The 12,854-nt window shown below is 40.8% G+C and overlaps 1 protein-coding gene across 1 annotated transcript in view; it reads right to left on the bottom strand.

The window, feature by feature from the left end:
• ALDH18A1 (aldehyde dehydrogenase 18 family member A1) overlaps positions 1 to 12,854 on the bottom strand; it is a gene marked incomplete in the record, with an annotated part of 362,299 nt that overhangs the window by 91,197 nt on the left and 258,248 nt on the right. Inside the window, 1 exon segment of the mRNA XM_044056733.1 lies at positions 10,256 to 10,377. Within this exon segment, the coding sequence (XP_043912668.1) occupies positions 10,256 to 10,377 (122 nt within the window).

Below are 12,854 nucleotides of genomic sequence, written 5' to 3'. Positions count from 1 at the left end.
AATGCCATGGAAATAATCATCATGGATCCTATCAACAAGGACACAGATAATCTACAAACGCTAGATCCAACCCAGTTCATATTCTTTAATGGTAGATCATACCTGTTAACGCTGGTTGGTTTCTTTGATAAGGTCAACAAGGCCACAGATGAGGAAAAGACTGCATACTGCCTATCCTGACCTGGCCAAGGCACTGGACACAATTCCTGGGGTTTCCTGGCTTTATGGGTTGGCAGATGCAAACACTTGATATCCTGCTAGCACAGATGTATATAACATATGCTAGTTCTATGGCACAAACAGGTGAAGCCCAGATTTCCACTCAGGTGACATGCATTTGTTTAGCAATCTGGGTACTGGAGAAGGCAATGTCATGGGGATAGGGCATGATTTATCATCTATTCCAGGTGGGAAAGTGGGATGCAAGGGCCTATGACAAATTCTGGTGGGGATACTGGTGCAGTGACAAGAGTGGTTGCTGCACTGTAAGGTACGCAGGAAATTGAAGGATACATCACCATGTAAGTGTGGGTAACTTCTTCCTGACACGCTACTGCATGCCCACCTTGTGACATACTTGAACTCAAAAACTAACCCAAGCTCAGACAAATGGTCAAAAAACAAGAATTGTAAACGAAAAGAATGCCAACCAAATGTCTTCCAGTGAAATTGGGTACTTTCACACTTTTGTAAGAGGCTTCTTCAGAATACACACACACAGCATTGTACAAACCTTTAAACAGCCATAGAACCATGTTATCCAAGTCATGTGACCAAGAACTTATGTGACTAAACACTTAAAGGTGGATATCAAATAAAACATACAAGAAGACAAAAAAGAGGTACCAAGCAAAATATGTTTTTATAGCCTGTCAGCCCTCACTTTTAACACACTATTAATAGATATGATTTCATTTAAACCCAGAGATACCCCAGAATTTAATCTTAATTGCCACAACTCACCCCTGTACTCAATCATATTTTCTCAGTTTCTGCCTCATATCGGATAAGGAACTTGTTCGGATACGAAAATCAAATGTTACATCTTAACACAGATGATGGATTTCTGGCTCTAAAGAATAACTTATTAAAAGCTCATCATAAAATTCCTATGGGCAGGTCCAGGAAAATGCCTGCTACACACCCCTTCCCAAGAATCTGGAATTACACAATGTAAATAAATCAATTTGTCTTGTACTGCAAATTTCTGCGTTCTGTTTTGCAGAGTTATAAGAGTTTTGCATGCAGTACAACCATCTATAGAATGGAAATGTCAAATTGTTGCCTGGAGATATTGTCTATATTAAGGTACACTCCCAGAAAGACACACCTAGCCCCAGATGGAAGGGGCCCTACTTGGTTTTGCTCACAACTGCTATGCCATCCGCTGCAAAAAGACCCTCCTTCATGGCAAGTGCAGCCAATACTCCATTGTCATCATTCCATGTGAACCAACAGAACATGAAAACACTCTAGAAACAGTGCTTGCAATTTCACATGGAGAATTAATGATGGGTCTGGAGGGCTGGGTAAATCTGTACACAACACTATGTTTATATAGGTCTACATTATATGTTCGAACGTCATATGGTCGACACCATATGATCGAACATGCAAATGTTCGAACGTTTCTACGGACATTTTTGTACAGTCTGGAAATGGCAGTTTTCCATTGTCTGTACTGCAGTGCGATCTCTGAGTTGGTATATTTAAAGAGCGGGGGGTGTGGGGGGTGCAGGGGGGCTTGCCCCCCTGCTTAACCTTTTCAGGTAGGTTTGTTTTGTTTTTATTTTTATTTTTTTGATTTTCGAACATTTAAAAGTTCGAACATATGGTATTCGTACTTTTAAATGTTCAAAAATATAATATAGACCCTGTTTATATAACTACTTTCATTCCTTTGAATAATGCCACAAACATGCTCCTAAATCACAGACTTAATTTCCTGCTAGTTACTGCAATGTAAAAAGTGTCACATGTCAAGCATATGGCTGGATATTCACACACTGCGTGTATAAAAACATTTTGCTGGAATTACTTAATCACAAACCTTTGAACTTCTTGTTATGGAGTGAAATCTTTAAGTCTACATAAAGTACGTGTTTCTTATTTAGGGGCACCCTTTGCTTATTTTCTTCGTATTTTATGGGTTGTAAATTTTCCAATAAATTCTTCAAATTTTTCACCTCAGTGATTAATAAATATGGGTTCCTTTCCAATCACCTTAACTTCCTCATTCCCAAGGGAAAAAAAAAAAACTTTCCAATTAGTCCTAATAATGTTTTGAATTTCATAAGTATCTACTGTATACTCCAAAATATGAACTAATCTCTATTGTTGTTTACTCCATGAATTCTCAGAAGAGTTTTTTTTTTATTTTTCCACTCTGTTCCGTTAAAACATTTTGGAATAAGGACTTAAGGTCCATGGGGAATTTTCTCAAATCAAAATTTCATACAATTTAGCTTCTTCCTTAAAATAATCATCACTTGTCAGCTTATGCAATCAAACAAGTTGATCCTTGGCAAAACTGTTTCATGTACTATGAGTGGTCACTTTGGAAGTGAAAATAATTAGTAAAAGTTGACTTTGTTAAAATCTTTGATTCCAAAAATCCTTAATTACCCAGTAAATTTCAATATCCAAAAGGTGTACTTTTTGTTCATCCATTCTGTGTGAGAAATTTAAGGATGCACTATCATTTATTTGCATAAAAAATATCACCCATCATTTTATCCTTTAACAATACAAATAAACCTGTCAGTAAATCTTGTATAAAACACATTTAACACAAACATTTACTTAAAATGTATTGCATATAACCAACTCCTCTGCCAATGTGCTAGCAACAAATTTGCATAGGTGGCAACAACTTTACTCCCTTGGCAACTCCTACTTGTTGCAAGAAAAGCAGCTTTCCAAAAACAGACATCAGTCTTTAAAACTGTTTCTAATAAAACAGAGTACTGATTTTTTTTGTTGACAGTGCACTATTTAGTCCCCAAAAAGGACTTAATATGCTCAGTTCCAAAATCAAGTGGAAAACATCTGCATAAAGAGCTAACATATGCTGTCAAAAATACATTCCTTACCCTTTACATAAACTGGCTTTTCTTAACTTTTCCAAAAGATGCCAAGATCTTTTTGTGCAAGAAACCATACCTGCAACATAGGGCTTTACGAAAAATGCTGACAAATTTACTTTTTGAGTGGTGTGCAACCACAACAGGTCTAAGAGGCACATAATCTAAATTTCTGCAAGTTTTGGGATACTAATAAAATACCCCAGTTGTGGTCTTGTCACTAAAAAAAATTATATATTTCCATCTATGTCAGCATTCATAACCAGTTCAAATAATCTACATTTTCATGTAAGAATTAACTTCAGATTAACTATTCTCTACATAAGAGACTCAATCAGGCCGTACTTGATATATTCATCTTTCGTAATTAGACCGTTTCATTATTACTAGTTTCCTTTGTCAGATTTCAAAAACTGAGCATAGTTTATATATCTCACTTCTTTAAGGGAATGCTTCTCAACTGTTTATGGGGTGTTTTGTAAGTGCCCTTATGTCTCCTTGCATAAATGTGTATATATATATGTATAAAATGCAAGCATTAGCTTCCTGGTATATAGTGCAGACATAAAACACAGATTCTCAACCCAAGAGTATTGATACTAACTATGCCAATGTTGTCTATTCAACTCTCTGCATTTATTTTGTACATTTACATCTATTTTACACATGTATGGTTGATTTTACAATGCTTTAAACCCAGGTTGTGAATGAAAATGGTCAATAGACCAGCTCATTTACCTGGTAAGCAAATTATAAAATAAAATGTCCCCCTCATCAGCTCAAGTACATGAGGGGATCTGCCGAGAGAAGGGTGAAAGGTATAATACTCCCTGATATGAAAAAGTGGTAATCTTCCTGCATCTGCATAATTTACAGTCGTATACTGCCATGATATGCAGCTTCAGCAGAAAGTTCTTTTGAAACCACCAGTTCAAGTGGAACAAATTTAACTTCCTGATGAGGCTACAAATGCAGATATTATTCTGTCAAAGCCAATAATATCTGCATCTCAGCAGACACAACTGATTTTTACTCATTTGCTAAAACTTGCAAAAACAATCAGAGCTTTAGATGGCTCATTTAGTGCACAGTGTCGTTCCCTTATTTGGAGCCACTCAGCTCTGATTTGTGGCGCAGAAAGTCTATTTGCCCAATCTGGTGTGCTACGTCAAGTCTATTTTTTGCCACCTACACCCCTCGGGTCTCCTCTCAGTTTTACAGCAAAAATAATAAAAGGCCTGTTATTTCCCACCCATGTCCCTCAGCTGCAGCTTAAAACACTGTAGCAAACAGCTTGCTACAACTTTTTATGCCTGAAGTCCATTTCAGAAATGCCAGTTAGAGAAATGAATTCAAGTACTGCATTGCTAGCTGACCAGCATCTCCTAGTTGTGCCCCCTAACTCCTTTCACCTGGGACGGCTGTCTCGTTCACACCTACCTAGCTACACCCCACCTTGCTGCGGCTAAATGACACTCTAAGGACTTTAGCAATACCCTCTTTGCTGTAACAGATGATGTTAGCTACACGATCATGGTCCATCAATCAGTTCCGCACAGTCATATGCATTTGACCTAAGCGGGAAAATTTTAACCTTGTGCTGGCACCTTCCAATGCAATCTAGTCAAAATCGCATGAAGTATGAGGAATCCCATGCAGAGGAATTTCTTGCCGGAAATTAAGGAGATTAACGAGGATGTCTGGTCTAAAATACTACTATGTACAGCGCAGTCATGAGAGAGTTCGGAGATCAGAATAATGGAATATTCTGTGGACCATATGCCATTAATGTAAACCAATTATACAGGAACATTGCAACAGCTGAAGCTGACCCTTCAAGAAAAAGAGCTGCTGATAAGCAAAATCTGAGGCAGAACATTATAGCAAGTTTGCACAAATCACACAAAATGCTCAGGTAAGCAGGAGCGGCCCTAGGTCAACTGGTGCCCCAGGCAAAAGGGCTCCATGGTGCCCCCCAACTCATTACCTGGTGCCCCCATCCTGATCTACCTACACCAAATAAATACTGGAAAAGTGCCCCTGCTAGACCGGCGCCCTAGGCGGCCGCCTAGTTGGCCTATGCCTAAGGCCGGCCATGCAGGTAAGCTCAATATACTGTTTGACTCAACAGTATTCTTTGACTACTTTGTACAGTTGGTGAGAGGGAATATAGGCCCAGGTATGAGTCAGTGCTTTTCGGTGATCACAAGCTGCTATAAAAAGTTGTGTTGATTTGCTTCAGAAAGTCATGCTATTTAAGCAGTACTCAAATGGAAGTAATTTTGCATGGAAGTAATTTTGCACGAATACCCTTCACTGCCCATTCCCAAGGCAGACCATATTTTGGACCCACAACTACCACTACTACGTTCAGAACGGCATGCATATGGAGAGCAACTAAATTTAGCAAATGTTTTCACTTTGACTGGTATGTTGACAAAAAATTACATGCAGTCCAGTCCACACGACATGGCCACATGGTTGGTAGGGGCCAAGAAAATGTACTGCCAAATCTTGTTGCTGTTGCAAAGCAATATACCAGACTTTCAGATCTTGCGACAGATGTATAACAATTTCTATCTATGCAGAGCTTCTAAAAGGCAACAGAAGTACCATCTTATGACACTGAAGGTTTTGCTTATTCTCAGAGCGAAGACATTTTAGAGTTGCTGTGTAATGGCGAGACTGCTTTCTGTATGCATTTTGTTGGTATGCTTCCTGATCTTTCAATGAGATGCATTTTTGAATGCCATTCAAGAAGGTGACATTTTCAATTTTATTGGAGTAACATATCTCTTGAGCTACTCCAGGTCCGACTAACTACAGGCAAAGCACACTACCAAATCAATGCTAGCTACATGTCCCCCACCATAAAACCAACAAAAGCACACCACCTATCTGGACTTACTAGAGTCACTCACTTTACAGCAAAACACTTTGGTCATGGGCAATTTCAACTATCCTTCCATCGATTGGGTGACATACACAAGCACAAACATGCTTGTCCTGAGGTTCCTGGACACTGTCAACACAAATGCCCTGGAACAGCTAGTCTGCACGCCCACAAAGGGCTCAAAATGTCCCAGACTTAGTACTCACTAACATGGGAGGTCACTGCACTACCTCCTTTGTGTTGCCCCTCCTGGTAATATCGGAAAATAAATCTGAATTGAAGTAATGATCAGACCTGACACCCCACAGGAGCAAAAATCTGAAAAATTTCTCCAGACCAAATTACAGCCTACTAGGCGATGATGTACTAAGTTTCAAACCCCGTGTTAACACAGCCAACGACGACCAGATCAAAACCAGGTCCTCTCAAAAAGCAAGCCACTCTGATGGGCCTCAAGTATAAATAGGTTATAATAAAAGGAAGAAACTAATGTCTAAGAACAAGAGGGAAGTTACACAGCAGAAGACTACCCTCCACAGCTTGAACAAGGAAATCCGATATCTTGTAAAGTCCTCTAAAGCTTGTTATGAAGCTAAATTAGCATCCCTAGCCAAAGATAATCATAAGGCATTCATTACCTACATCCGAAATCTAAATGTGAATGCCCAACTATGTGCAGAATTTACAGTAGATGGTACCTCTCATATTGAACCTGAGGAAATTGCCAACCTGCTAGCTGACAGATTTGGTGCAAACTTCACCCCCCCCCCCCATCCCCATCAACCATACACCAAAGCATATTTGACAGCAGTCCTCTACCTAGAATCTCCAAATCACATCTGCGCTCTCGAAGGCCAAAAACACAGCCTCTATGGGACCAAATAATATCCCAGGCTGCTTACTAAGCAATATAAAACAAGACCTATTGAACCACTTGGCCCACTCCAACCTCAGCTGAAGCACTGGCTTTGTTCAAGTAGAGTGGAGAACAGCAACAGTAATTCCCTGCTGAAAAGGGGCCCATCAACCGACCTTAGGAACTACAGACTCATAAGCCTAACCAACCTTATCTGCAAGGACATGGAAAGAATCATTATGGAGCTTAACAAAGGACATAGGTGACCTTCAAACTCTTGACTCAACCCAGAATGGCTTCATTAAAGGTAGATCATGCTTAATGAACATGGTGGGCTTCGGGAATGTTAAAGCCCTGGATGAAGGCAAAAGTGTACATAGTACCTATCTTGACTTAGCCAAGCCTTCTGACACAATCCCCCACTCAGATATCATTGAGAAATTCTCCCAGCTGGGGATCAACACGTGTCACTAGATGGGTAGCCAACTGGCTCTACAACAGAACGCATACTGTCAAAGATGGGGATTCCACCTTTACCAGTAGGCCAGTTATCAGTGGCGTACCACAAGGATCTGTGCTGGGCTCTCTACTGTTTTGAATCTAATTCTTGGAAGTCTGGGTGAAAGTAGATGGCCTGTGGCTTACCAAGTTCGCTGATGATTGCAAACTGGGCACAATCACAGAGTCCCCAAACACATTTAACATATTACAAAAGGAGCTAACACAGAGAAATAACTGGTACCAAAGCCACGGAATAAAACTAAATGCAAAAAAGTGCATTATTATCCCCTTTGGCAAAGACGAAGCCTCTGCATATTACAACATTAACAGCATCCCCCCAGCTCAAACCCAGTGGTGTGAGATTTGGGAAGACACGTTGACAGCAATCTAAACTGATCACCATGTGTCCACAGTGGTAAGGAAAGCCTTCTACATTGCACATCTCATAAGTAAGGGCATTGCATTCAAGACTAATGATGTTACAACTCCTCTGTACTCAACCTTCAGCAGACCACTAATAGAGTAACAATGCTCTCTTCTGCATGTACCTCACCAGATACCTACAGCTGGAAAGACCACAGAGGTTTCTCACCAAGAAAATTCAGGGCCTCCAAAAATAACCTACATGGAAAGACTGAAAGTCCTGTCACTGTACTCTGTATCCTACAGGCTGCTCAGAGGCATCTTGTGCCTGGCTAGGATTCAGAAAAATAAACTTCCCTAATTTATATGGGAAGAGGAGGTAGTAAGAAAAGAGGGCTGGAGTACTATGATCCACCTGCTTAAAAATCAAAGTGCAACATTAGTACTTCTGCTCTCAGCAGTGAGACCCGAGAAACTGGGCAAGTTGTCACACTCATGCTGTAAAATAATCCACCTTATAATGGATCTATCTACATGGCTATACGTTAATTACCTTAATTAGTGAAGTCCACAACCAAAACAAACTTGAATTGATGCCACAACCTTTCACTATTCTTGTCAAGAAGAAATTCACAGTAATCAAAAACTCTTCCTCACACTTGGGGGAAGAGTTCATGTCCTTCCTAAGCAGACTGTCATAACTGTGCTTTCATCTCCATGATAGGCATTACTTCAGGTCTCCCCATCAAATAAGCAGGTGTGTAGTCTGTATCAGTACAGAAAACTGAACAGGATAATTCAACAAAAATTAGTGAAAGCCACTCCCTCTAGTCCTTTGGTAAATCAGACTCTTCCACTGCCAACCTTCTGAAAGACCTGCAGCAAGGCTTTGCTATTTCACCAGTTCTCTTACAGTATTCATCAATAATCTATATGCAGATCTTCCACAAATCCAGACTATATGCATATCTCATATAAAACAGAATTAAAGACAGGTTGTAAAAAAAAAAAATCGTACGCTTCACCTGGTTAATTAACAAAACAACTATTCAAACTACCAAAAAAACAAAGCTGACGTTTTCACAACCTAGTGAAAGAACTCGGACTGGAATATGGTTTCTAATAAACAAACCACCCTTGAAACCACTAACACTTCAGGTACCTAGATTTATGACTGGATCAACAGTTCACCTTTCAACACTATTAAAAAATCCAAAGTAAACTCAACTGTTTTGAGTTAAAAAAAAAAAAAAAAAAATCTCATTATTTGCACCTGAAGGCAGGATAGCAACTTGCAAAGGTATACTCCTTGCCCAACTAGAAAACGGTATGCCTTTAACTTCCTGTGCAGCCAAAAAAAATCTGTATAAACTGTCACCCCTGCAAACTGCCATCAACAATACTTGTAAAGTCATCACTCTTACCTCTAAAGCACTGCATCACTGCCTCCTGCTGGCCACAGTGAAATGATACACAACCACAGAGAGCTTTTCTCCTAAGCTCTCCTAGAAATAATAGTTTCAATCTTCAATCCTTCCCTTTCTTTACAAATCTCACCCCACAGATCTCTACCATCCTCTATACCCTCCCCTCAGATGCACACAGGCAGACTACACTGCAAAGATCACAGCTTTACAGTGATGGCTCCTCAGTGCTGGAAATCCCTCTCTACTGCACTTAACAAAACGACTCCTACACTAAACTCAGACCAACTGCTCTCCAAATAATTGCTACATAAAAATTCAGTTCTGGTCAATTTGTAAAAATCTACTGCCAATCATTAGCGGACCGGAGTTCCGCTGTGGCGACACCTAATCGGGAAAAGACGAAAGACACAACAACAACCAGTAATAAAAAATGTAATGCTTCTTTCACAACATCAATGCCATCCCCATTTTTCCTACATTGTACCCGACTTGATTCCTTCCCAACTCTGCTTTCATTTTCTAGCTACTGCAAATAATGTATATAGTTTGCACCATCTATTACACTCACTGTCAAAATCACCATATCATACCTAAATATAATTATGAGAATTGAGTTTGCACCAAAACCTTACCTGTGTTTCTACACAATCTCTTAAATTCACTAGTTTGTCATAAATTACTGTTCAGGCTCTCTTTATTTGTACCTCTTTTTAGGGCTGAGCCTGAAAATAGTCCATGTGGGTCAACGTTCTACCCCATGTAACATAATTAAAAAAAATAAATAAATAAAGGAAATGACAGTGCAAATTCTATGCACAGTTTATACCTAAATATCCAGCTATGCCGTCTAATGATACAAGAGGTCTCTTGAGTTTAAGTTCCACGTACAATCCTATACATTTTTCACAATGCACCACAATGCAGTCTTGCCTTTTCCTTCACTAGATCACTGACATTATTCCCAAAATGTCCTACAGAATCATGGGAAAACATCTCTAATGACTGTAAACAGTTATGGCAGGGGAAAAAAATCTAGAAATCTGCTTTAAATTCTCCACATCACTACTACAAAGTCCTACACAACATCCCAGTGTGAAAGTGGCTACAGCTCGGTCCTCAAACTGTGACTTACCTGCTCTACTCGCAACGTATCGATTATCTGATCGAATACTGGGGTCCTCAGCAAGTCCCTGTGTACCAATAGTGTCTCCATGGCATTGCAGGCTGCTGGGTATTCACATTTGGAGTCTCTTACTATGGAAGGAAATAAAAAGGTGAAAAAAAAGCATTTACAGGTCTGAAATCTCCTCCCCTTCAGGTTCGAAGATTAGTAAAGCAAACATTCAGTATATCAGAGCTGAAAATATTTACTAGATAAATCCAGGGTTAAGGTGATTTAAAAATGATAAGACTTAAAATATACAACTTCGGCTCCACAGCAAACCTTATGGCTATATTTAGGTTCATAGGTAGGTACTAAGCTATCTGCCCGAAGGCATTTATAAGCCTAGCCAGAGTGAGTTGGCTTTCTCCGCCAAATTGATTAACTGATCCTCTGTCAAGCAGAGCCAATGAAGTGATCCCAGGGGTGTATTTTCTGTTACCCATCCACTCGTCAAGATTTCTCTTGAAGAGTGTTAGTGAGGGACTCTGCCTGATGTAATTTGGAATTTTGTTCCAAAGCATGGGGAGTCTGACAGGAATCTATCCTTCCAGCATGTTCTATTTATTGTTGTGGCGAGGTTTAGCTCACTAGAGCGCGTGGCTCGCAGTGACTTGGATTTCTTTAGGTGGAGCATGTCCATCAATTCTGGGTTGGACATGGCTTTGTAAGTCAGGCAGAGATCACCTCTGAGTAAGCGATATGCCACTGAGTACAGCCGGAGTTTTTTCAGTCGGGCTGCATTGGACATATGTTTGAGACCAGTAATCCTCTTGGTGAGGTACTTTTGTGGTCTTTCCAGCTGTTGGAAGTGTCCCAAATGGTGGCATTGTACTCTATGATGGGTCTAATGAGCGATGAGTAGAGGGGCACTATAACCTCTATTTCTAGATGCGAACCCTTTAGTAATTAGATGGGCCACACAGAAGGATTTCCTAACTACTTTGGCAATATGATTGTCAAAGGAGAGATTACTATCTACCTGGGTCCCCAGATCTCTTATTACCTCTTCTGTATTAAGGGGGATGCCACCTATGTGGTAATTCGTGGGTGTTTTGTTTTTCCCAAACGGGATGAATATGCATTTTTTGGCATTTAGCTTGAGGCCATGACTTTGTCACCAGGTGTCAGTCTCAGTAAGGCCCTTTTGGAGGATGTCCGTGTCAGCCGGAGAGTCAATTATGGCTCCCAGTTTGCAGTCATCGGCGAACTTGGTTAGCCATAGTCCTCCTGTGTTTGCCTGTACTTCTAAGTATATGCCCAACAGTAGGGGGTCCCAGGACCGAGCCTTGCGGGACACCACTTGTGACTGGTTTAGAGTTGGACCTGGAGCCTGCTATTCTTACCGCGTGAGTTCTGTCTGTAAGCCAGTTGGTAACCCATCTTGTGACGTAGGGGTTTATGTTCAGGCTGGTGAGTTTTTCTGTAATACCCGAGTGGGGAATGGTGTCGAAAGCCTTGGTGAGGTCAAGGTAGGCTGTGTGAACCACCTTTCCCTCATCTATGGCCTTGGTGACCGTCTCAAAGAAGTCAACCAGGTTTAGTAGGCATGATCTGCCCTTAAAGCCGAACTGGGTCGGGTCAAGTGCTTGGAGGTTCCCAATGTCTTTGTTAATGAGTTCCATGATGATGCGCTCCATAGCCTTGCAGACCAGGCTAGTCAGGCTTATGAGGTGATAGTTACCAGGGTCAGTTGTGGCCCCTCCTTTGTAGAGAGGAATACCCATTGTGCGCCATTCTATGGGCACGTAGCCTGTGGAGAGGCTGAGGTTGAACAGCGTGTTTAGGTGGGGGGGTTAGTTTGTTCTGTAGTTCGTGCAAGACGCAGCCTGGGACACCATCTGGTCCCTTTGACACTGTGTTTTTGGCTTTTGAAAGGGCTGTTTTCACCTGTGCATCTGTGATTATTGGGACACTACACTTTTCCGGTATTGTTGTGGGCCCTTTTGGAGGTGAGAGGGGGGTGAAGTTTGCACTGATTCTATCTGCCAGGATGTTGGCAATATCAGTAGGTTCAGTATATTTTGTGCTACTTTGTACTAGTTCAGTGCATATCTGCGAGTTGTCACTTAGATTCTTAACATAGCTAAAGAAGGCTTTGTGGTTATCTTTTGAATCCTTGGCTATTTTTCTTTTGAAGTTAGCCTTGGATGATTTCATGAGGGACCTCAAGTTTCTTACCGATACTGATCAGTGATGTCTTTCCTTCTTGGGATTTGCTTTTTTTCTGAACTAGTTTCCTCCTTCTATTGTATAGCCTGTTTATTGCAGGGGGTCCACCAAACACGTTCCCTTCTCTTAGAGGAGTGAGTCTTGGTTTTGCTAGGGTTGGCATGATCCATGCATCCTTGTAGGTGCTCAGAGTGCATTTGTAAAGGTTTCTGCATCTTGGGCAGCGTTATCCTTTAGCGTGGGGGCTGTGAAACTTACCACGTGTGTCTTAAGTAAGGTGACGTTTGCTTTAGAAAAGTTTTTTACAGTGGTTTCCTTAGTTGGGGGTGGTGGTGGGGTGTGGACATCCAGAGTGATTAGTCAATGGTCTGATCTAACCAGTGACGGGTTGACTTCA

Source organism: Protopterus annectens, chromosome 14.part0 (assembly GCF_019279795.1).
Source record: "Protopterus annectens isolate FY-2018-M chromosome 14.part0, PAN1.0, whole genome shotgun sequence".
Taxonomy (NCBI): domain Eukaryota; kingdom Metazoa; phylum Chordata; order Ceratodontiformes; family Protopteridae; genus Protopterus; species Protopterus annectens.
This window is presented reverse-complemented; position numbering and strand designations above follow the sequence as displayed.